Below are 26,789 nucleotides of genomic sequence, written 5' to 3' on the forward strand. Positions count from 1 at the left end.
GGTTTTTTAGGCTATGTGGCCATGTTCTAGAAGAGTATCTTCCTGACGTTTCTCCAGCATCTGTGGCTGGCATTTTCATTCTCTGAAGATGCCAGCCATAGATGCTGGCAAAATGTCAGGAAGAAACTCTTCTAGAACATGGCCACATAGCCCAAAACACCCACAAAAAACTATGGATGTCGGCCATGAAAGCCTTCGACTCAACCAGAGGAGACTTTATTGATTGTCCCTGGATGTAAACATAGCTAAATCACCACCGATTTAGGCGGGATACTGCTGCCTGGATGTATCCCAGTTTGCAGCCTCGCTCAGCCAGCACTTTTTTGAAGTTGGGGAGCTTCCAACATAAAAAAATTGGCCAGCTGAGTGAGGCTTCGATGTGGGATGCATCCAGGCGGCGGCATCCCACCTAGATCAGTGATGATTTAGTTATGAGCTTTATTGCACAGGCCCTGGAATGGGCCTGTTGCGTTCTAAAAGCATGATGAGAATGGGAGGCAGCATAGAACGCTGTTTACTGCACAAGGAGAATGCTGCCACCGCTGCCGGACATATCCATCGTGTTCCGGATTGTGTTCCCCAGGGGGTGATTTTCTCAAGTGTTCCTGAAAATTGCCCCCTCTGGGAAGCATTCAGAACTTGATGGAAATGTTTGGCGGTGGCGGCAGCATTGTCCCTGTGCGGTAAACAGTGTTCTATGCTGCCTCCCATTCTCATCACGTCCCCTTTTAGAATGCAACAGGCCCGTTCCAGGGCCTGTGCGATAAAGTCCTATGATAATATTCGGGGGCATCCCGGATCCAGAATTGACGTCCAAAGAGGTAAGCCATCTTATTTGCCCAAGTGTTAAGCTCCATAGAGGCACCTCATGTGACTGCGATCCCTTTATATAAAGATTCCTTCCAAACATGAATGCAAGCCTTTTAGATCTACGTTAAGAGATAGTGTTTCACTAGGCCTGCTTTTCCCCACCAGTGTGCTTCTGTGATGGAAATTTTTTTAGAGGCGAGCCATTTCAGAGTCTGAACCTGGTAACCTTGGACAAGTGAGAAATCACAGGATCAATGCATTTGACAAGAGTGCCAAGATTTTTTTTAAACTGACCTACTTTCAATAAACCTTTTAAAGAGACCTTTGGCAGGTGAAAAGAACTTGTTTCTACTACTTTGAGCAGGGATGGCCCAATACACTTTTTTTTTGCCTCAAGCTGTACAGCAAACAATGCCACCCACTCAAGTCAAAGTCCACAGTGTCCAAAGCCAGCCAAATTATTTTGGTACATGAGTCACAGCATCATACAAACATCTCTCCCCATCCCTGACAGTAAAAAAAACCAACCCACAATAATACTATAATGGTATACATCTTATTTTTAGTTTTAGGTAGAGGAGAGCCATTCAGTCAGCTGGATATACTCATGTGTTGACTCAACAATTGATTCAATATGTTTACTCTAATTGTGACCTAACTGTCAGGATTCCTTGCAATAACAAAAAGAAATAATAATTTGCTGGCCTTGTCTGAAAACCCCATAATCAGCTGCCTTACTCTGCTTAATAATACAAATGACTATGCTTAGGGGGTATAAGTGCATTGTTGCATGGTTTGCATTTTTGTTGTTGTTGCTAAATTGCAATGGGGAAATCTCTATGATGTAGAACTTCTATGATGCAGAACTTCAGATTTCCCTTGCTTCTGAAGATCTACATATGTCATAGTATTCAGTATCCCACTGAATATTTTGATCTTTTATACCAAGGCTACTGATTCAGTCAAGGAGGCCATTGCTCTGAGTCTGCAAATCTTGTGCAAGATAATTGATGACTGAGGCTCTTGGGTCTAATCTGCACTGTAGGATTAACACAGTTTGACACCGCTTAAACTGCCATGGCTCAGTGCTATGGAATTCTGGGATTTTTGTGGCACTAGAGCTCTGTGGCAGAGAAGGCTAAATATCTCATAGAACTACAAATCCCATAATTAGCATTGAGCCATGGCAGATTAAGTGGGGTCAAGCTTCATTTTTTCTGCATCCTGGAACACTCTCTTTCATAAGGTTGTGATAAGTTAGTCAGCTTGATGCCAAACAACAACAGTACAGTTGGGTGAGTGGTAGGGAAGTAGCTGTGGAAGGAGAAGGGAGAATTAGAACATTGCCTCCCCCAGTATGAATCCCCCCCCATAAAATATTCTTTGAATCCTCAAATTTCTAGCATTGGAGAGAGTGAGACATTGAAAACCATTCACACCCAGGACACTTACTTTTGTTGTGTTCACATTACCTTGCTAACTTTGTCTACCATTTGAGTGCCTGAACTGTATTTCTAAACACTCAGCTAAAGTTGAACAATTCTAGAAATTTGGAGGATGAAGGAAAATTTCATGGGTGTGTGTGTGTAAAAGAATACTTATTTGAGGGGCTATGCCCTCATCCCTCCCCATAGCTATATCCCTGGCAAATGGCAATGCTCTAATTTTTCTCGACTCTGGGATTGTAGCATATCTAAACCAGTGGTTAGAACCTCTGAGTAAGGCACGTCAGTATAATATGCTGCTGTGACAGTCTTAGGGGGTGGAGAATTATTGCTGGGTGTGTGTCTTTCTCTCCCCCCCCCCCCCATCCAGCATAGTGCATTAGGAGATGTGTGAAGTCAGTTGTGAGTGCTGCTGCCAATGGGAGAGATTTGAGGGCAACTAATTGCCATCACTGCAAAGCTTGCATCCCACAAGGGGAGAACCTCAGCTGCTGCTGCTGCTGCTGCTCTGCTCTCTCACAGCTAGAATCCTTCTGGCAGGATCATCATGACCGAGCCAAGTAACAGAAAAGAAGGCTTTAAAAAATGCCGGAGTGCCACTTTCAGCATTGACGGCTATAGCTTCACAATCGGTGAGCGCTTGTGTGTAGGGCATGTGTGGGTGGTGGTGTTCTTCATTATCCTAGAGGAAGAGGGGATGGAAAAGGTGGTGTGTCCAAGGATGCCTTTTGAAGATGTCGCCATCCTCTAACTTTTGCTCTGCTCTGCTCTGTCCCCCTCCCTCTCCCTCTGCTGCTTCACTGACTGACTTTCTTTTGTGCAGGAAATATGCCTTTCTCAACCACGTTTTCATGATGTTTTTGGCAAGGCTTTGCACAGAGAGGCAGAACTTTTGTTTCTTGGGGAGCTTTTATCTCAGGAAAGCTTATGTTTTTGGGATTACAGATTTCCAACTTGTTTGCCGCCTTTCCTTCCGACAACAAACTCAGGAACCCAGTGTGCATGCCCTGAGGTTTTTCTTCCCCATGGGAGTTCACTGATCTAACAAATCTTTTGAACCCATGCCACTGTCAATTGAGTCAAACCCTTCCTGAAATTGCTGTTTTATATTGTTAGTGGAAAAACAAAATGGATATGGAAAGAGAGGAGACCTAAATTGTATCCAGTCTCCTTTGTCCTGACTGCAAATGCTGGTACATTTCTAAGAAGAGAAGTGTTCAGGTGCTGGGAAAACATGTCTTCTGATATCCCTTAATCTTAAAGATACTGAGGCTGGTTGTGATAGGTTAACTAGTATTGAAAGACACTCCATGTATGCTCAGATATACCCTTGTCTTTGTAATTATTTCAACGTTCTTTTGAGAGCATCCCAAAGAGCTTTAAGAGTTAAGCCATGCCAGATGTTAAATCCTCTCATTTTATTTCTTTGAACCTGAGATCAGTTTGGCCAACCTTGTTCATTATCTTGCTGGAGAAAAGAAGACAAATTGCTCAAAGCAACAGGTATCTCCACCTCCCCCAGATTATTATTATTATTTTTTTAAAAACCCATTTCTTATCAAACTCACTGCATGCAAAGGTTAGACTCCTAGGGTAAACCTTGCAGGCTGTTCTTTTGACATTTTACACCTGACTGCACTCTGCAGTGCAAATCTCCATGTATCTTAACAAAACAAGCTATACTGCTGACTTGTTTTAAGTTTCTAAATTGAATGGATAATTTTTTGAGGAACAAGTGAGGCTCTATTTGTATGCCTTCTTCTAAGTATTAAGACCAGATTTTGACAAAACTGCACTTATCCATTAGAACTGTAAATTGATGTTAGTGTAAATAACACCAGAGTTTAATTCTGGATGGAGTGGCATGCACCAACTTTTGCCACAGTCCCTTTGCTGTCTCTTGCGCTGTGTTTTACAGCTGTGAAAAACCTTCTGTACAAGCCACTTGAATCTGAGAACGTGTGTTGTTGCAGCTGAATGGAATGAACCTACTCTTGCAGAATTTGGTGGGGAAGAAGAAATGAATATGAATGGTGAATTAAAGACTAAGTAGAAGTTTTGATTAGAGGATGAGCAGATAAATTCTTGTACTGCCTGAAGGCTGGCAGAAGTACTGCTCCTTTAACAGGATGGTGGCTTTGCTATGGAGATATTATCATTAAACTATCAGAAAAACAACGAATGCTAATATATAGTTGACTGTGTCTTTGCTGGAAGTTGGACTTGAAACAGGGAATTGTATGTCAGTGTTTGTGATAGTTTCAGGTTCCCAAGCACATCCAGTCTATGCCATTGGCATAGTTATCTTTATTAGCATAAGTGTCACTATGAAGAAAAGAAGAAAGTACCCATGGAGGATAAAAAGAAGGTGAATGTTTTGCTACCCTTCATGCCCTGTTTGCAATGGGGTTAGAAAACAGGGATTGTTCTGTTACAGAATCTGCGTCCCCCCATTATATAGATGTGTGTGGGTTAATGTTTGTTGAAATATTATGGGTGAGAACATTCAGCAATATGGAACTTTTAAAATTTTATGCTCAACTACATTCTTCTCGTCTGTTTTCTAACTGCTGAAGGCCCACTGGAAACATGGTGGTGGAATTTCAGCATATTCTGTTCCCCCTAATTTCATAGCGTATTCGCTCATTCAAATCAATTCGATGTCTATCCTCATCCTATCCATGTTAACTCAAAAAGAAGCTCCAGTCTTTTCAAAGGGATTTGCTTTCAAGCAAGTGCGTGCTGATTGCAACTTTTAAAAAGTAGGTTAAATGCAACAGTAGTGTAACAGCAGAATGTTTATTAACATCACAGAAATATAAACATAGCACACTAAAAACATAATGCCTAACAACAGCGACAACAACATATATAGCTGTTTTCGGCAATGAAAATATTTCATGTGTATACTCAGGTTTCTGTGCAATAAACCTGTACTGAAAGTCAATATACAATAACCCTGTAGCACAGCATCCATCCAGTTTCCTCATATGAACCTGCTCAGGTCCTGAGATCTTCAGGAGATGCCCTTTTTTTAGTCCCATCAACTTCTTGGTGGCTGCCTGAAAGCCCTGGACCAGCTTCCCTAGAATAGACCTTCTGTCCTTCTGTTAGCAGGTGAAGACTTTTTAAAGTCTCCCGTGTGATAAACTCCCTAGGAAGTTGGTAGGAAAAGCTCCCTAGCTTTCTCCCTCTATTGGAATAAAAAACTCTGCAACCCAGCTTGCTTGTCCTGCACCCCTAACTTAGCTTGCTTTATTCATATATAGTGAAGAGTACTTGCCCATCATCCACTGTTGCAATTAGTTACATCATTTTGGAATTTGATGTGATAAGTGATATAGAAATATTTGCAAATAAATAAAGACTGCAGTCCATCTGGCTTCTGTAGGTAGAATGGAAGTTGAGCATCAACTTGGATGCAAAATATTTTAAGATAGCTATTCAGAGAATTGTATGAAAAGAGAAGGTAAAATAGAAAATGTTTATTATGTCTCAGAGGATTTCCATGTGCCTTATTAGGAATAAAAGGATTTGCAGGCATCTGAATTTGAAAAAAAAAATCCAGTTCTTTTTTTAGCTTGAACATGAGGATGTTTGCGGCCTTTGAGGAATCTTTACTGAATCCAAACAAACATGAAACCTTCATCCACCTGCCTGCACTATTTGGGGGCAGGGGAAGGGGCAACTGTGATCTTGACTCAGCACCTAAGTAGATGAACAGTCCGCGATTCAAAATCAGAGTTTTAAATACTAAACATTCAAAGCCCTCTGCCTGGATGGGAAAATCTATTCTACAATTTTTTTTTTCATTTCCCCCCAATGGTTAAAGTGCAGGTGCAAGCTATATCCCTTGTTTTTTGTGTGTCTGAGCCAATGTACTCCATTAGACATTATTGTATCTGACCTGAGTTACAAGCCTGAGAGTCAGAAGTAATTGTGCCTAACTTGGGTAGAAGCTGGACAGTTGGAAGGCCTAAGCAATATTATGCAACTGGATGTTGGATGTTGACAAAACTTTTGCACTGGAGGGAAATTATCTTTACCGTGAGTCACACCAGGTTAAATTCTTGATGATGCCCCTTAGAAATCATACTGATCTGTGGTTCTTTGTAATGACTTCCACAAACCTTGTGAGCACAGAAGAAAGAAGGTAGAATACAAACTTATGTAAAATTGGTGTGGTCTCTCTCTTGCACTCTCTTTCTCTGGTAGACCACACTGCATGCCTCAGAGACATTCCACCATTGTCTCCAATATTATGTATGCTACTTAAAATGGAGGTCCACATGGAGGGCACATTACAGTTAACAACTTTATTTAATAAGAAGCTTACAAAGAAGAATAATGTAACCCAAGTAGCTGTTGAGATTGGAAATAGAAAGCATGTATTCCTGCATGGCAGGGGGTTGGACTGGATGGTCCTTGTGGTATCTTCCAACTCTATGAGTCCAGTCAAACTTACGTTTTTTGCACGGAGAGATTTGCATCTGTGAAGTGATTTAAAATCGATTCACCATTCCCACTACATTTTAAGGCAGAGAATCTCTCCATGGCATTTAAATCCAGTCTGAAGTTTCTATTTGCCACTGTTCCAGATCAAACTGGAGGTTCTTCTATTTCCTGAATGGTGGTTGCACAATCCAAATCGATCTGATAACAGAGGTGCAGATCGTTGTGGTTCTTAAAAAAAGAACCACAACGCTAAGGGTTTAAATAGGCTTTCCAGTTGCCCCCTCCTCAAACTGCACCGAGTACAATCAGTGTAAGTCTGAACAACAGGGAAATTACCTGGTTTCCAAACCGGGTAATTTCATAATGTGAATGGGGTCTGTGCTTCTATGATTCTATGCTACATGAGATTTGACTGGCACTTCCTGGTATGACAAAGTAGGAGGGCCAATGTTCTAGCCATTCCTCCACATGGAGATCCAGCCCCATCACTGATACACTTCCTGGCTATGTCCCATGGTCCACTATATATGTCCATCTGAACACATTAAAAAGGCTCCCAACACGCACAGGCCATTTAGAAGTCCATATATGTATACAGGTGTGTTAACCTAGAGGTTCCTTTTCCATGTTAAGGTGCATGTGGGGTCATAATGGCATAGGCTGCTGCCACACTCCAAAATTAATGCAGTTTGACACCACTTTAACTGTCATGGCTCCATCCCATAGAATTGTGGGATTTGTAGTTGCTTGTGGCACCAGAGCTCTTGGACAGGAACAGGTATCTCACAAAACTACACATCCCAGAATTCCATAGTATCAAACCATGGCAGTTTAAAGTGGTATTATTTTTGTAGTGTAAATTCAGCCACATTGATATGTCAATCCAGGACTGGTGGGCACTCTTGTACTCTTGTATTTGGAGAAATGGACAGTGGAGAAAGAAAACCGAGGGCTGGAGATTATGCCTGGCTATGGTTCTGATGACTGGTGTGGTGTTGCATTCACTTGTTGGAGACAGCTTGAGATGTCTGAATAGATAGAAAACAAGCAGAAGTAGCTCCTATGTTTATGTTCTATCTTGTTTCAGTACAGTATTCATTTGTTGTCTCTCAGGTCTTCAGGGCTCCCAAGATGATGTGCAGCAAATAAAAGTTAGAATAAATAAAAACATCATTTAAAAACTGATGAAGATCTTTTCCGAATGGAACTAGTGTGTGAGAATGTTGTTGTATCTCTTATTGTAGTACTGTAGTATGTCTTTTAAAAAAATCTCAATCAACATTTTTGTTGTCCTAGGCTCTTTTCTGGCAATTCCCAGAGCCAATTGTAACATTTTATTCCCACCCTGGAGTGGGCTTCTTTTTTTATTCAAAAACATACTAGAACAAAAAAAAAGTCTCCCCTTCTGCTTTCGTTTTCTCTCTTTCCATGTCTCTCTTAGATTTATAGTTCTTTAGTGCATCAGTGCTAGAGTGCTAAACCTGGATGTGGAATCAACAAGTTTAAATTATTTCTTATTATGAAATTTTATATATAGTGCATTTTTGCATCATAGCTCTAAGAATTAAAAACACACACACTCAAAGGGAGAAGAAATTGCCCTTCAAACTATAGAAGCACCTCAACAAACCATGTCCCTACTTGGGGGGAAAAAACCCTTTGGAGGAACCCTAATGTAGATCCAAGAAATCACTATTACCCCACTATGAATGAGGAGGTGACAAGAATCCATTGAACCTGATCAGCTTTATCCAATCAGGGCCCCTCCAAATGTTTTGGATATCAACGTCCACCAGATTTAGCCAGCAGAGCCAAAGATCAAGGATGATGGGAGCTGTCACCCTAAACATGGGGGAGGACATATTGTGTTAGTACGCCAAATGTGGATGGAACCCTTGCCCCACCCCAGGTTTAAATCCTTTTCTGACTATGAAGCTTTGTTGATCTTGGCCAAATCACGGTCTCTTGAACCTGTCTCAAAAGGCTTTTGTGACATTAAATACAAAGTGGGATCCGTGGAGAAAGGATAGGATATAAATGCAAAACAGCAAAGGAATGTGACAAGTCTTGTCCATAATGTTTGTATTTTATTTTTGTCTTTTATTATAACTACCCCACTTGTATATATCTTTGCTTCCAAATGGCTAAATTTATCTTTAGCTGCATGTCTTTCAGGCTTAAATGAGACAGCCTTGGCTGGGGGTTAATTGGTACAAAGTTCAGAGAAATGAGGATAAGAGGCCATGCAAGAATCTCCATGCTACAGGGTTGTATTGCAGTTAGGTAATTTTAGACTTGATATTTATACTCTTTATATAGTGATGGGCCTTGTTTTTCTTAACCTCAAATGTGTGGGCCTGCTTGCTCGTTTTGTTGAGTGGGGTCCTTCTTTTGTATCCGAGAGTCCTGTCGGCACCACTAATATAAAGTCAATGCTGATGTGGCACAAAAATTAGGCTTGAGTCTATCTTGGTGTGTGCATTCTATGTGTATTCAGCCTGTTTTGCTGAAGGTGGCAAATTCAACACATGTATATCTATTTATAATGGGACACCAGGGCTGCCTATACTGTGAGGGGCACCAGAGTAGTCCTTCATGGTGTTTCATCTTAGATTCATGGCTGTTCCATTAACATGAGAGAATCTGGATTTATAACTCTTATAAATGGATCCCACTAACATATAAGAGAAGTACATTTAAATTACTCATCCCCCCCAAACATAGTTGAAATGTTAATAATAATAATAATAATAATAAATTTTATTTGTATACCGCTTTTCCACAGATCAAAGTGGTTTACAACCGTAGAAAACCATTACATCCATAAAAAAAAGTTACAAAACATCTCTAGATAAAAACCAATTATACAAATTTTAAAACACAGTCATACAGCAATGGCATCAACATACACAACTTCATTTATCAGGGGGGAAGGCTTGACAAAAAAGGAAGGTTTTAAGCCTTTTAAAAAATGTTTCTAGGCGGGTCATCAAACGGAGCTTCTCGGGAAGGCTATTCCAGATTCGCGGGGCCATCACTGAAAAGACCATCTGGGATGTAGAAACATATTTGGAAGGTGGAATTTCCATAAGATTCTTCCCGGATGTTCTGAGTGTGCGGGCCGGATTATATGGGGAGATGCAGTCCCTCAAGTAACTCGGTCCCAAGCCATGTAGGGCTTTATAGATAATAACCAACACCTTGTATTGCGCTCGGAAGTGAATAGGCAGCCAGTGAAGATCTTTTAAAATAGGTGTTATATGGTCAAACCTAGATGTACCTGTGACCAGTCTAGCTGCCATATTTTGTACTAACTGAAGCTTCTGGGCTTGGTACAAGGGTAGCCCCATGTAGAGCGCATTACAGAAATCTGTTATTTGTAATTCTAATAAAAAAAACTTTCTGGTATTGTATACTATATTTCAGATGAAGAAACTGGCAAAGCCAATCCTGAGTAGTCCTTGTGTAAAAGAACCCAATTAAATCCATGAGGATGCCATACATTGACAGTTGAAGGGACATACACATCATTCCCTCACAGGGAATGTCTTTAATTGCCTTTGCTTGGCATTTTTTGGAAAAAATGGAACAGGAAATTAAGTATTATTTTATGGAGTGGCTCACAGGTTGGTGACATGCAGTGGCAGGAAAAACAAAAAAGAGAACGAAAGAAAAAAGGAGGGTTTGGTATCCCCTCTGTGGTCAACCCTCCAAAATTCTTTTGCACCTCAAATTGCACCATGCCATCCACAATTTCACAGATGAAAACCAGAACTCATGTGGCCAAGCTACAGTAAAGATGAGCCAACTGGAAAGGACAAGAGTTCTTCTCCCCACTACTGAGTTAAATAAGTGCAAACTACTTTTGAACTCAATTTGCACCGGGAAGTAAACTGTAGACAAAGAAAAAAAGTGGGTCAAGGAGAGGAAAATGGACATTTCAAAAGTAGTTGGAAAAGTGGCATGAGAGAGGATTAATTGGGACTTTTCTTGCCAAATCAGAATAGTTGGAAGGCATGACCTACCTTTCTAGTTTTGATTCTCCTTATGTTCATTCTCCCCTGAATTTAGAGCTGGAAATTTAAAAGATGAATTCTGAGCATAGTCCTATTATTGTCCAAGTTGGACTGTAGTACTATTATACATTCTGAACACAAAAAACGAAACTCTAAGGCTGTGGCTGAACTTATATAAGACTACAAGTTCAGTGTAGATGTTGAGCCCTTTTGCATTATTTTGACCTAATCATAGCACTATAATTCCAATTCCAATTCCACTGCTGTGGCTCCATTTCACAGAGAATGCAGGGATCTGTAGTTTGTTGAGGCACCTCAGCTCTCTGTCAGAGACAGCTATTTCTATAAACTGCAGAATCCCAGGACGTTGCCATGGCAGTTAAAGGGAAATCACAGTGCTATAACTGTGTAGTGTCAAAGGGCCCTAAATGTTCCTTCCTGGATGCACCAAATGGTGTGATCAGAGTTCTGCCATATATTGTGTTGTCGTGTTAGGCAAAGACTTAATCCTTTATTGAGTGCTTTTCTTTGTCTCCAACATGACAAAATGGCCACTGCTCTCTTTGGAGTGCTTGACTATTTTAGAGCAGCAAGTTTGGAGAGTGATTCGGAGGTCAGCATCACATGTGTAAACTCTATTCAGTCTCTAGCACATGTGTAGGAGGCGGGGGGGGGGTTCAGGCATTCATTAACAGATGGTGTGCCATCTTTAAGCGCACAGTATGTTTTTAAAATATGTAAACAAGGTGTGTGTGTGTGTGTGTGTGTGTGTTATAATCTGTGTTGCTCAGGACATTTATGCATTGATGTGGGACACAAAGATGATTTTTTAGAAAATCTCTCCTTTCTCACACATGCAAATAATTTGTAATTCAATATGTTTAAATACTTCTTGAAATATTCTCAAGCATCTAATTAATATGTAAAATAATTGAGGGAATAACAAAACATTAACAGGTGTAGGCAAGTGGCTGAACTCTTAAATATTTCAAAGCACAGTAAGCTATATAGGAGACAGATTTTGGAAAGCTACTTGTGTCAAGTAGCTAATCCCTATAGCAGTCAGTTACTGTTATAGTTACAGTTTTTTTTAAAGTAATCCTTTCTAGTCCTTAAGGGTAATTAAAACAGTTACTTTCAGGATTTTTGTAAAAAAAAATCACAATAAATCTGGATTCTAGTCTGTGTTACAAAACACATTCTTTTTATGTCCACAACACTGCCAGCACAAAACCCCCAATAAAACATGAGAGAGAGCAAATGATGGCACAGCATAAGCCAGCACTTGAAACTCATGATATTCTTCTTCCACCACTTAGTGTGTTCACATTCTCACAATTGTAAAAATAACCAAAACATTCCAGTTGCATTGCTAAGTGGATGAAAATAAGTTACAACTGCAGTGTAGTCAAACCTTCATTATGGGGGAGGGAGGAGGAATTAACTCTATGCAATTAGTTATTCGTGAAGAGTTACTTGCAAGCACTCATAGTGAGCTCACTCATAGTGTGGAATATGATGGGTTACATTATGTAAGAGATTTCTGTTGCATAGCTACACCTGTCTAGCTTGGCATCTGTCTCTCCAGGCTTCTCTCATAGCTATTTGCTTCCAAGTGACAAGCTTCTCATGGTGACCCCATCTGCCTTTGCAATGGGCATGTAGCCCTTGATTTTCATAGAGTGAACATGACCACCTGCCGGCACATCAGTGGGCAGCTGCCCTATTTTTAATTGCAGGATTACTGTTTGGAATTGTTGGATAGCTGAGAGCCTCTTGCACTCTCAACAGGTTTTTTAACATCTGAAAATCCAAATATATATTGGAGTTCAAAGATGTTTTTGTTCAATGGCAGAAAGTGCACTTCTTTAGGAGAAGGTAACTCCTTGAATAAGGGGCGTAAAAACCCTGAAGCAGAGGTTCCCAGCCTGGGGTGCTTGCAGCCCAGGGGGTGCAAAATGCAATTTCAGGGGTGTGTGACAAAGAATGGCTTGTGTCCTTGAGTCATGACTCATCACTGAACCAGCTGCCAGTGTGCCTTGAGAAGTGGTAGTATGTGGTTGTGTTGTGTAGATATAGTATCCTTGTTTATTTAATCAAAAGGAAAGAAGAAAAGAATTAACATATAAGTAAAGTAAGTTACTGTCAGAGTGGGCTTTTAAAGTCATTATAATGAAACATCTGACTTAATCATTGTATATTGTTTCATTCATAAATTCATGATCGCGACAGTTCATTACTTTGGGGCCTCTTAGCTCATCCATCACCCCTGTTTAGATACACTATGCTTCCCTCCATCACTTGAATTCACTTGGTCAGTCCCATACTTATCCCTGCTTTCTCCAGCCAATCAAACACCTCCCTTGTGGCCACTGCTTCTCCATATATAATGTGAAGGACTAAAGAGCACGGGAGAGACAGGAGGTGACATTTGTGCCAAGCATACTCCAGTCTCTCACTGCCTGAGTCAAGAGAGATGTAAACCCTTTCATGCATTTCTCCATGTTCTAGTAACCCAATCAAGTCATTCATTCACATTAGCAAGTTGTGAGTTTATTGGCAGTGAAATGGACCACCTATGCATGAAATTAGACTTCCTTATCTTCAAATGTGGTATTACTTTTGTAGGGGGTGTGAACATTAATGAAACATTTCATAAAGGTCTGGGGCATAGAAAAGCTTGGAAAGGCATCTCATCAAATTTACAGATGGCACCAGATTGGGTGGGGGGATAGCTAATACCCCAAAGAACAGCCACATAATTCAAAAGGAACTTGAAAGATTGGAGATTTTGACTAAAATAAACAAAATAAATATTAAAAGGGATAAATGTAAGGTGCAACAGCTAGGGAAGAAAAATGACATGTACAAGTACAGGATGGATGACACCTGACTCAGAAGTAGTACGTGCAGAACCATACTAGGGTTCTTTTTGTCATAAGCTAAACACAAGTCAGCAGTGTGATACAGCAAACAAAAAAGCCAGTATAGGCAAATATAGGCTGCATCAATAGAAGCATAGTATGATCAAGGGAAGTAATAGCACCCCTTTATTCTGCTTTGGTCAGACCCCACTTGGAATACTGTGTTCAGTTCTGGGCATCACAGTTCAGGAAAGATATCAGCAAGCTGGAACATGTCCAGAAAAGGGAACCATGATGATCTAAGTTTGGAAACCAGTCTTTATGAAGAATGACTGAGGGAGCTGTGTATGTTTAACTTGGAGAAGAGAAGAGAAGACTGAGGTGTGACCGAGAGGTGGCTGTCTTTAAATATCTGGAGATGTCATGTAGAAAATGGAGCAAACTTGTTTTCACTTGCTCTAGAGTACTAGAAAATGAACTATTAGATTCAAATTACAAGAAAAGAGATTCCACCTAAACATTAGGGAGAACTTTTTATTATTATAAGAGCTGTTTGATAATGGAATAGGTTACCTTGGAGGTAATTTTAAGATTTATTTTAATTTCAGATAATTTCAAAACTATTGATTTTTGTTGTGATGTGAACCATACTGGAAGCCACTGTTAAAAGCATGGATGAAAAGGAATGTTTCAGACAAACCGATCTATTGAGATTCTTACTAACTAAGGTGACCTGATAAATAAGGTTCTTGTGTATTGGATATATGTGTTTGGTAGATGCAGTTAGTTGTGGCAAAATGAAAAACTGAGAAAAGCTACACTCAGAGAAATCCCACGATCTGCATAACTAATAAAGGTAAAATGGATTGCTCATTTTAGTTTATAGTCCCATCAGTTAACAGGCATTTGTTTATGGAGTGGCAAGCTTTAAAACACCTTGAAACTGTTTCAAACAGGGGAAAAGGTGAATTTAAAAATACTTCAAATGTTGGACTGGTTGCAACATCTCGTACTAGTATCTGAAACAGATGTCAGCTCTTTTAATATGTTTTTCCTCTAAAGGGTACATTAAACATATGGATACTAGTAGGACTATACCCCACTATCTGTCTTGATGTCTAAACATTGGTAGGAATGGCTGAAAAATTCTGTGTCTAGGTGCTCTGTAAAATTGGGATATCCAATTATATTTAATTCCTGAGTGTATGGAATCTTTACAAGTGCACAATAGTATGCATTTAGGTGTTCCCTTTCAGTTGTTCTGTTCAATATACAAACACTAAGGCTGGGCCTGACAGGATGTGTTACCTTTGGAACCCTCTTGTGTAATGGACATGCAGAGGAGAGCAACCAAGTGATTTTCAGTTATCTTGTTTTATTGATGTCATATTTAGATTTTCTGGATATCTAGGAAATATGGCTTAAAAAGGTTAATTTAAGAGTTTGGAAAGGTTTCTCTTTTGAAATCCCATAGCCACTGTGTTCAATGGCTATGATGACTGGGGTTTCTGGGTTCAAAAATGTAACCTTTCTAAGTTCTGATTGTAATATCCTCCTGGGATAGTTGCTTGCTTTGGACGTCAAGCACAAAGGTGGCTGCTGGCTCTTTTGCCTTAGAGTTGCAAATTTACAATGGGTTTTGTGGATGCTATCTAAGGTCCTAAAGTCCTATTTCTGAAATAGGTTCAGGACATTGGATAGGTCCATAAAGCCTGGAGTAGTTCTGAGGATTCATTGCTTTGAAGCAATACATCTCCAGGCCACCTCCATTCAAACACCTGTCATGGCGGGCTTTTGTCTATTGGTGTGTCATGCCTGAATTATACAGATGTTGTACAATTCTGTTCTATACCACAAGGAAAATGTTAATGTTGTGCTTACATTTATCGAGCTAAATGTTATTCCTTGTGTCATTTTATATATGTCCAGGGCTATCTTGTAGTTATTTTTTCTATCAGTGTTTTTATTACCATACTTGTCATTACTTTATTGTGTTTTGTGGTTTTAAATTGCTGCATTCTGCCTTGGGAAGGTTTAAAAAGCAAATGATAAATGTTTTAAATAAATAATGTTCTCATCAGTGATTAGATGCCTAGGTCCTAAATTAGTTTATAAAAGGAGTGCCATACAGAAGCTGAAGGGTAATTTATTTATTGAATATGGGTAAATTTGGAGTGGGAGAACATGCTTCCTGAGGCCATTTTCATGGGCCCCACGGGGTCCTCAGCCTCCCATGTCATTTGGCATGTTATTGCTTTCCAGCAAGCAAATTTCATAAAAGCTCATCTGCTTGGTTAGGCTGTTGCATCAAATGGTTTCCATGCAATCTGTGGGATATTCAACTACGCCAACTCATACTCCTGAAAATTAGGAAAACCACCCAAACAGCATGGGAGAATGTCCTACAAGCATTTCCCCTTCTTGGCAATAATCATGATGTAGGACATATGTCAATGAATAAGTAATATATCTGAAACCAAACATTTCTTGTATTATGGTTGGGATGTGGCAACAAATATGTTTCAAAATGGAGTTAGGTTTTCTCCAAGTAGTCCTCAAGTACACTGCAACCAGCAATCCTAAACCAGACTAGGATTTCCTGTTTCTAAGTGAACATGGCCATTTGAGTAAAATTCGGAGACATAGTTGTGTTAGTCTGGAATATCAGTATGTAAAGGGATCTTGTAGCACTTTTGAGACTAACTGTGCAAAAGAAATTGTAGTATAAGGTTTTTTAGGCTTGGTCTACTTCCTTAGATGTCATGCATCTGAGGAAGTAGACCAAGTCTACGAAAACGTCTTTCATGCAGTTAGTCTCAAAGGTACCACCAGATCCCTTTGCGTGGTCATTTGGATGAGATTAGTGCTTTGGCAGATGAAGACCAAACAGTATCAAGGCTTGACTTCAATCATGTCTTCAATCAGTGTGTCACCAAAGTCTGGAAAAGTAACTTGTGCAGACTGGAGCATCTTACTATGCAGGATAACCACTGGCTTTGCTACATGGGGACTCTGGGGATTGTAGTAAAAAAAAAATAACTTTTCCAAGCTCTATCACCTTAGAGCAGTGGTTCCCAACCTTCCTAATGCCGCGACCCTTTAATACAGTTCCTCATGTTGTGGTGACCCAAACCCATGAAATTATTTTCATTGCTACTTCATAACTGTGATTAAATAGGTGTTTTCCAATGGTCTTAGGCGACCCCCATGAAAGGGTCATTCGACCCCCAAAAGGGTCCTGACCCACAGGTTGGGAACCACTGCCTTAGAGTGAGATGCAGTATTGGATATGAGTCCAACTAGAAAAAGAAGCAACTGGGTTTGGGGTATAGTATACAATACTTATCTCTCTACTAAAGTATACAATAATTATTAACAAATTATACAGCCAAAAGACAGTACTACAAATGCCGTTGACATATAATCACATATAAAGTAATAAAATTCTAAAACTGTTATCAATGTGAAGTTCCAAATGCTTTGGCTAATGGAAACAGATGTACTCATGCCAACTTCATATATGACAGGGGAAGACTTGCATTTAAATAAATTGGTCTGCTACTGTTATACAGACCTTGGGCCTGAGGCTCCCCCAGAAGATATATGTGGGTGGAACATATCTTGCTGTGAGCTCCCCACCCCACAGAATCTTTCAAATAAAATCAGAAAAGAGAGGGCTGGGGGCTATTCTAGTTTCCTGCCCCCGGGACTCTGAAGAACTCTGTGCAAGATTTGTTTACTTTGGTTGTATATGAGGAAGAACTGCATATTATCTGAGCCTGGTTCAAATAACTGCAGGGTGTCTGCATAACTCAGTTATCTTATTATTTTATGTTGAGAGGAAATTGCAGTAGGATCGGAATACTAAAAATCATGACAAAAACAGCACAGGAAACCTAGATTGTTGAATCCTTGGGGAAGAAATCCAGAGAGATCATAAAAGAAATATAAAGCCCTTGATTCATGCTGTGTTGTATTTAGATCAACCTCCCTCCCTTACATAACACTGGATTTTAAATTTCTGTCTCCACATGACAATCTAATTATTTGGAGAAATCAAAAAGTGGGGAAAATGGTTGAGTTTCTAAGAATGGCATCTGTTTCTGAGAATAACAAGAATAGGAAAAGAGGAGAGAGTGATTACATGGATAATTATTTTATGAGATGTGCTATTTACCAGCTGCAGAGATGCTATTTTTATGTAGAGTTTGTTTACTCTTGTGTTAAGACCTGTGACTGATAACTAGCACTATTTTTTTTCTTTTAAATATATTTTAAAGGCATCCTTTAGAAAAATCACTGAGTTTTACACTTTGCAGGTATGAACAACAATATTGCATTAAATAATTCTGACTTGATAAATTTTCAGTCCATCTACTAGCTGCCTGAATGTTAGTCCTTGAATATGTTTTATGTTGTTATTCCATATGCTGCCGTCTTGCAAATCATGACCTTGATCCTGTATTTTCAAAGCTTTATCTAGAAACATATCTTTGTTCCCTTATAGCTAATGGAGCTCTCTGAATTACCTTTCATGTCATGCATTCTCTAGGCCAGCAATTCTCAAACAATGAGTTGAGATCCATTATTGAGTCTCAGTTTTGGTTGAACTAGAGGTTGGAGAACAATGCTGTAGCCTTCCTTGTACATCTTTAGTTGACACCTTGCAGCTTTTTAGTTGGGCTATCCCCAGAACATGTGTCCATGTAGAAGTAGGAATTGGTTGGAGATCAAGGATGTAGCATTCAAAATTTGGGGAAAGGGAAGAGAAGGAAAATGGGACAACAGACAAGAGGAACTAAATGTGTCTGAGGAGGGAAGGCAAACACAATGGGTGGGTGGGAAAGAACTTTTTTAATTGTACTTTATGTCATAGTGTTTTAATTTTTCGTTTTGCCAATTGCTTTCAAATGACTTTGACTTGAAAGAGTATAAAATATTCTGAATAAATAAAATATGCTGGAATGGAGAAGGAGAAAAACTTGAGGCAGCTGCCATGACTTCTGAGCATGGTATAAGCTACTTACTCTGCCTCAGAAGGACACATCTGAGCAATGCTCAGTGTTGCCAATCACCCTTGAAGGAAATTTCCTGCTTGGCTTCTCAGATCGCTCCCAAATTTCCGGGAACTGGGCCCGGACCTCCGGATCAGGGAGCGGGACTTCCGGGTCGGGGCACGTGAAAGGCACTATGGGAAGGCTAAAGGGACCGGGGCTTCCAGGATGGGAGGTATGTCAGGAGGTTTTTTGGGGGCGGGAAAGTATTTTTGGCTAGGTTTTTTGGGCAGGAAGATTGAATATCCCTGAAGGCTGAATTTCCCAGAATCTTCCCAGAAATTTAGTAATCCCAGAAATGACACGTAAAAACTTTTAAAATCCCAATTTCCAGGGAAAATCCCCCAAATTGGCAACACTACTGAGCATTAGGAACAGGAGAGCCCATCCAAATGTGGGTGGGCACCTCTAGTCGCCTGTGGGGGAGCTGAGTGGATGGGAAACCCAAGAGGGAGAAAACAGAAGGGAAGGTCTCCTTCTGAAAGAAAAGGCTAAGATTAAGCTTTTAAAGGAATCTAGGGCTGTTTTTAATAATAGCAATAATATTCTGAGAGGAACTCCAAACAGACCAACAAAATGCCTGAATGAAATTGCCATGGCTAGGATCACAACAGCACAATTTCAAAAAATGACACAACTTGGAACATCCCACATTATTTAACAATACTCAACTGATTCATTATTAAAATTTGAATCGCTGATGGTACTCCGTAACACCTAGTAGAATGTCAGGCTCAGATCACCATCACCATCTCATTTCCTCATTAACAACAACCGCAACAACAACAGTCAATGGAGAAGAAAATTATAAGAGAGTAAAATAAGAGAGGGGGCTATGAATGGAAAAGAAGCAGGAGAGAGGAATGGAAAGAATTGGCATTTGGAGCAGGATAATATTTAAGTGTAAATGGAGAAGAGGAAACAAAGTGTTTAAAAATATTTCAAAAGACATATAGAATATGGAGGAACAATTTATAACATCCTCCCAATCTTTAGAGCAAGGACTGGCAAAGTGCAGCTCACAGGCCTCAAGAAGTCCCAAGGCCCTTTTGTATTCCCCCACAAAGTCTCCAAATGCTCCCTGGCGCTAAGATTTTATCCATACAAAGGGGCTTTGTGTTCATGGAAAATGCAGAGTTGCAGGAGTTCCCAAGCCCCCTCCCCAAAGTGCCTCTTCAGTAAATCAAAACTGAAAGAACTTGCACATCCAGGCTTGGTGAGACCTGATGTTTTATGCTGAAGTTCATTAATAGAATTATTGGAATCCTGACCAAATTAGAGTACCCAGGAGTCTTTGGGAATGGTCACGGCAAGCAAGCAAAAGAAAACAACAAGCTCGCTCATAAAACTCATTTCTGTTTTGGTACAAATTGGTCCAGACTGTTGGCAGGATACCGTGGACAGTCAAAAAGACAAACAAATGGGTCTTTGAAACAGATCAAAATCTCCCTGGAAGCCAAGATAATCAAACTGAGACTCATACTTTGGCCACATCCTGAGAAGGCACAACTCATCAGAAAAGACCATAATGCTAGGAAAAGTAGAGAGCAGCAGAAAGAGGGGAAGACTGTACACCAGATGGATGGACTTTATTAAGGAGGTCATGGGCATGAATCTGCAGGACCTAAGCAGAGTAGTGGAGGATGGGTGTCTTGGAGATGTCTCATCCACAGGGTCATCATGAGTTGATCAACTTGAGGGCTTTTAACAACCACCACCAAATTGTTTAACATGCTTCATGCTCATTACTTCAATAAACTGTACAGCAGCCCTGTCCTGTAAAGTGTAACCACATTTTATCCTCCTGCTGCAGATGGAGTGAGATGAAGTGGTTTCCTAAGGCTATGGAATAAAAGTGGAACCTGGGACTCAGTACAATACACTAAAATAAATGAAAGTTATATAAAAGCACTGGCTCCAAGTCTTTATTCTAAATTCCCACTGATGGGATGGAGAAATGAATGTGGTCTGTAATCAAAGTGTTTAGAATGCCACTATTAAATTCATAAGACTTATTTTTGTGCTCCTTTCCAAGAATTCATAAATGTGTGTATTGATTTTTCCTAGCATCCCTTGGAGCCCCGTTATCGAAAACTTCAAAGTGGACTAGAAGCATGTCCCTTATTATTTCATCAATAGCTGTAGTCTTGCAGCTTGGCTGTTTTCAAAGTTAGGTTCATGATGAAAGAAAACTTGTAGCAATTACCAGACAGTTGCACTTAATGAGATCTCTACTAGATTTCCAGCAGGCAACAAGAGCAGTGAACTAGAACAATATCATTACAGTCACTCCAACTATTCTGTGACATCACATCCTCCCTTTGTTGTCTGGGTAGCTACAATTCTATGGAAATCCCTGCTGGGGAAGGCAGACTGGGCTGATCATTTTATTTAAACAAAGATTTGTGATATTTTGGTTTTTCACATTGTTCGCATCTTCTTCATTCAAGCTGCTTTCCTTTGATAGATCACATTGGCATACTGGCAGAGAAATAAACAGTGGCTTAAAGTTGTGCATGATGTTTAAGGCTTTAGCTCTTTGGTTTGTATGCATATGTACCTAGGTTCTCTTCTTGTCATCTTCAGGTGATAGTGGGAAAGGTTCCTGCCTAAAACCCTAAACTGTTTTTTGGTGGCCTTGTGGAAGTTTTGGGACTACTCTCTGTACAATAGGGAGTCAGAATGTTATTTTCTGAGCAGGCTCAGAGAACCCCAGGCATCCTTCAAGCAATGTGAAAAGAAATGTCACTTTAGGCAGAATTCAGGCTGTTAAAGAGCCTTAAGAAGAACAGTGAAGACCTTCTGGAGGTGACTTGCAGTATGTATGTTTTTTCGTTGCCTGCGAAAACAGTCAATATACCTGCAGCAAATGTGAGCCAGTTGCTCTGTTGAAAGGAGTGATTATCCGCTAGGGGACCTTTCATACTATATAACTATAGCACTAAATTCCATTTTAACCACCATGGCAGCATCCCATGGATTTCTGGTGATTGTAGTTTGGTGGGGCTCTAGAGCTCACTGGAAGAGGACTGTGGATGCCTCTTCCTAAACTGCAGATCCTTGGATTCCATAGGACGTTGCCATGGCAGTTGAGCAAGTCTTGGTTAGTACTTGGATGGGAGATTGCCTATGAATACCAGGTGCTACGGGCTATATTTCCGAGGAATGAACTGGCAAGTCCACCTCTGAGTGTGCCTTGCCTAAGAAAACCCTATGCAATTCATGGGGTCACAATAAGCTGGCAAATGACTTCAAGGCACACATAGTGCTATAATGGTGTAGTGTGAAAAAGACCTAGATAAGATTAAGACGTGATGGACAGGATACAGGGGGACTACAGAAAAAAAGAAAGAAAAGTAGTCAGGAACAAAGATGAGAAAGGTAACAGAGAGGAAATTGCAGCCTGGAGCAGTAAAATCCCATGGCATTGCAAACTGTTGGAGCAAAGAAAATGTTTTAATTATCTTTCCAATAAAAGAGAGTTTCACATTGTGTGTGTGTGTGTGTGTGTGAAGAAAGCATTTCTGCCATTCAGGAACAGAGCTCACTCAATCCCAACCTGCATAAAAAAGAGCTGGGGACTCCCTATTAGAGATAGACAGACAGACCATTCTGTTGCCAGTCTTATCAATTCCACACATGTTCATTCATAATTCCAATCTGTCCTGTTTGTGAAAACTGCCCCCAAAGAATTTGTCCTTAACCTTCCTCATTTGGAATTTTTTGTTGTTGAAAATATTCACTTCTAAATATATTTTCTCTTGGTGTACATATTTGGAATATCTGAACCTAAAGCATGTGTCTCTGTATTTTTAAGCCAAGAATGAATGTAATAGATTTGTAGAATTGTGGAATCCCAGGGACAGCGACTGGCACATTGGCACATTAGTCTGGGAGGTGTGGACCTCAGTTACTTCAAAATGCCACAAAACAAAATTCTAGAACATTTTCCAGTGTCTACTGAGAGGTGAAGAGAGTCAGCTATATGTGAATTTATGCTTTCTCCATGGAAGTATAGTTTCCAGGTCACAGAAAATAATAGTTCACTATATTTTGCATTAGTCATACCTTATCTGAAATAGTATCACAAATGCTGGGACTTGAATACTCAGAAGAATCAAAACAACATGGTATGGTTGGGGGGGGGGGGAAGGACAAGGAAAATGGTTCATGTTATGTAATTCCTATAAGGAAAGGATGAAAGGACTAGGTATCTGTAATAAAAAATAATAATAAAACTTTAATTTATATCCCGCTTTTTGTTACCACAATTAAAGCGGCGTACAACCTTTAAAAAATACAATATATACAATTTCCACCCCCTCCCTTAAAAAAGGATTAAACAATTCTAACCATTAAAATAAATAAATAATAAAACTGTAGGCTGGAGAAGAGAAGACTGAGAAGGGACATAATGGTATTTTTCAGCTGAAGGTGGCCACAAAGAGGAGAACAAAGGCTTGTTTTCTGCTATCCAAAAAAGCAGGACTAGAATGGGCTTAAGTTGTGAGAACATAGATTTCAGATGAACAAGAGGAGCAACATTTCAGTGGTGAGAGAACTTAGGCAGGATTGTGGGTTCTTCCATGATACGGTTCTTCAGGCAGAGACTGGACTGGACATCCATCTGTCATGCATACTAAAGCTTTGGCTTTTAGGCATTGGAGAATGAGTTGGAGTAGAAAGCCCACAAGATCTCTTTTAATTCTCTGATTCATAAAGCAATGGCCTGACACTGGGGGGCATTTTCTAAAAAAGGAGCCCTGGTGGTGCAGTGGTTAAATGCCTGTACTGCAGCCATTCACTCAAAACCACAAGGTTGCGAGTTCAAGACCAGCAAAAGGGCCCAAGCTCGACTCAGGCTTGCATCCTTCCGAGGTCGCTAAAATGAGTACCCAGACTGTTGGGGGCAAATTAAGCTTACTTGCTAATTAGCTTACTTGCTGTTCACCGCTATGATCTTTGGAATAGCGGTATATAAATAAAATAAATAAATTAATTAAAATATTGTGCCAGAACAGAACAGAGCATTCTAGATCATGGAAATATCATTTGCAAGTTATGTGCATCGTTTCTCCACATCTGTGGCTTTGACTTTTGCAGCTCTGATTATTCACAGATTTTATTAATATGTTCTCTCTAATATCTAGGTCCTCCAGTGCATCTCTCTGGTCTACTTTAATCAAAAGTTGCATTGAAGGACCTAGAGATACCTAGAGATAACCCTCCACTAGGCATTTGTAGCTCCTCCAGAGCAATTCTATGGTCAGTCTGGCAGATGTTGACCATACAGTTGCACTGGAGGACCTAGAGATTCCTAGAGAGGTGTTCTCTCAGGTAAAACATAGTGTTTTTATTGCTTGCAGGTTTTCCACATTCACTGAGGTCCTGTGCCCTTATCCCCAGCAAATGTGGAGGGACAACTGTACCTATAACAAGGGTGGGAAACCACTTTTCTGTTGAGGGCTTGCATTCCGTTGGGAGTGATGTTGAAGGGCAAATATTGGGAGTGGGGGGTGACAGTAAATACAACAAAGATCTTACCAGATTTAGAACCTTTCTAACCTTTCTAAGTCAACACTATCAGTTTGGTTCTTGACTGAGTGAGGACAGGAATTCAGGTCCCCAAGTCCAGCATTATAATATGCTAACTAACTGCAGGGTCAGTGTTTGAACTTGATGTTGTGTACAGGATAGAGGATACCAAAACATAACAATATATGTTCCAATACAGCCAGTAAAATGAAGAATGAGGATTCTTTTTGCTAGCAGTTTGGTAAAAAGTTTCAATGTGAGCAATTAAGTTAGACATACAGGCTTTTGTGACAGAGATTATTCTTGCATTGAAAAAGTTAGGCAAGGAAATTGTTCCATAGGAATTATTGCTATTGTTAAGAAAGCGTGTGCTTATGTGTGTATTTGCATCCTGCTTACTTTGAAAATCTGTCAGGTTCAATCACAATATCTGATGCAAAATGTCAAATGTAGTTAAGGGTTTTGGTGTCTTCCAGAAAGAGAAACGGTGTTTGCTTTTCCTGTATTAATTCCCAGGGAACAACTATGATGCATGTTGTAACAAATCAATAATGACAGAAGGAAAAAATACATTTTCAAAAAGTAGAATCACAAATAGTATCTTATCTTATATTCAGATGTATTTAGTTGTGGAAGGGTAACTAGTTGTACTTTTGTTCCAATGAGATCAGTGGTAATTCAGTTATGATTGTTATCCCATTAAAGCTATCGTTATTCCATTAATTTCCATAGGAACTAAATTCAGCTAACTCAAGCGGCATCTACACTGCAGAAATAATCCTGGTTTACACCACTTTAACTGCTATGGTGCAATGGTATGGGATTCTGGAATCTGGAGTGTGTTGTGGCATCAGAGGTCTCTGACAGAAAAGGCTAAACATCTTCCCAGAATTCCATAGCATTGTGCTATGGCAGTTAAAGTGGTGTCAATTTGGGTTATTTCTGCAGTGTGGACGCAGCCTAAGTCTTCATCCACTGCTATTTCTTATAACCTCTTGCAATTTACATTAAAGTATATTTCTACATCTACTAGGATGTCTGATAGTTTATAAAAATGTCTAAAGTCTGCCCCAAAACAAGCGACTGTTTGCCATGTACATGGGCCCTCTGCAATAGTTGGAGTTAGGGGCATAGAACCTCCATCAAAGTGGGAAAAATGCAAATAAAAAACACTATTTTTTTAATCTTAGAGAACACCTCTCTAGGAAACTCTAGATCCTCCAGCACAACTCTACAGTTAACATCTGCAGAAGGTAACTATAGAATCACACTGAAGGACCTACAAAGGCCTAAGGAAATGTTTTCTCTAGTAATATCTAGGTCATGTAGTACAACTCTGTGGTCAGCTTCCAGCAGAATTGCGCGGGAAGACCTAGGGATTCCTTGAGACAACATATTAATCAAATCTTCAAATTGTCAAATCTACTGAAGTCAAATCTGCATATGTGGGGGGCTTACTGTATTTTGAAATGTCAAAATCTGATTATAGGACTCACCTTTATGATTCTAGAGATCAGGGTTCAAACTTCCATTCAGCCATAGAAACCCACTGGGTGACCTTGGGCAAGTCATACTCTCTCAGCCTCGGAGAAAGACAAAGACAAAACTTCTCTGAACAAATTGTGCCAAGAAAACCTGTGATAGCTTCACCTTAGGGTCACTATAAGTTAGAAATGACTGGGAAGCATACAAGAACAACAACATGTTCTGGGCTTGCTAAAACCCAATAAGAGTCACTGCAGTGCTTCTCTACCCTGTACCTTGCAGAAACATGAAAAACTTGGACAATGGAGGATGAGCCTGTATAATGGGCTTCTTTCCACACCAGTTTCTGTATAGGGAGGACTAATGGATTCCTGCCATTCTCATATTGTTTCATGAGCAAAAGAGCAGGTTAGCTGCAGCACTCATATAACCATATGTACAATCCAATGATTGATTACTGTTGTTACAGACTGCTGGCTTCCCTAAGGACCAAGGCTGCCTTTGAATAACATGCATGAAGATCAGATCAGAGACAGAAGCACATCCTATCCCACTTGCTCCTGAGCCATACAATTAAGAGGAGGATTCACCAACTCAGTAGGAGCTATCATGGTTTTCTCCGAGATCAGGAGATATGGTTATGTGTGAGAAATTTTTGCTACTTCAGGGGTGTCTGTTCCCACCAAGACCCGAGGTAGCAGGAGTCTCACAGAGACTATTTTCTCTCTCAGATTATCCCAGGGAATAGGAGATAGGAAGATGTATCACTGTTGAGATGTCTTCATTCTGCCACTTTGTTTAGCTCGGTAGTGTAGGAGGGACTTTGATGGTGTCTTATATAGCCTCAGTTCTCTAAGATATGAGTCACTTTCTTGAACTCATTTAGATTCGTTTTGTAGTAAAGATATATCTAGGGGTGCTTTAATATCTCTAGGAATTAATTAGATAGTAATTCTTCTAATTATGGTTTGACCAATTTACCAACTGGATGTGAGTTGATGTGATTTCATACAGTATTCTTAGGGTGCAATTTTGGACACCAGAGATGAGAATCACACAGCTTTCCAGCTCTTGGACTGCAAGTTCCAGTATCCCTAGCCATAATAGCCAACAGTGAAGAATGCT

The 26,789-nt window shown here is 40.0% G+C and overlaps 1 protein-coding gene across 4 annotated transcripts in view; it reads left to right on the forward strand.

The window, feature by feature from the left end:
- Window positions 1-2,660: 2,660 nt before the first annotated feature.
- Window positions 2,661-26,789, forward strand: part of PDE1C (phosphodiesterase 1C) — a 280,396-nt gene continuing 256,267 nt past the window's right edge. For all 4 annotated transcript variants that reach the window (XR_016281913.1, XM_089532634.1, XM_089532636.1 and 1 more), the window contains exon 1: window positions 2,661-2,887. Coding sequence is in view for 3 of the 4 variants with exons in the window: in XM_089532634.1 (XP_089388760.1) it covers window positions 2,803-2,887 (85 nt within the window). In the remaining variant the exon portion in view is untranslated. The remainder of the gene's footprint in view (window positions 2,888-26,789) is intronic.

Source organism: Sceloporus occidentalis, unplaced genomic scaffold (genome assembly GCF_023333645.1).
Source record: "Sceloporus occidentalis isolate IW3139 unplaced genomic scaffold, rSceOcc1.0.p SCAF_7, whole genome shotgun sequence".
Lineage (NCBI taxonomy): Eukaryota > Metazoa > Chordata > Lepidosauria > Squamata > Phrynosomatidae > Sceloporus > Sceloporus occidentalis.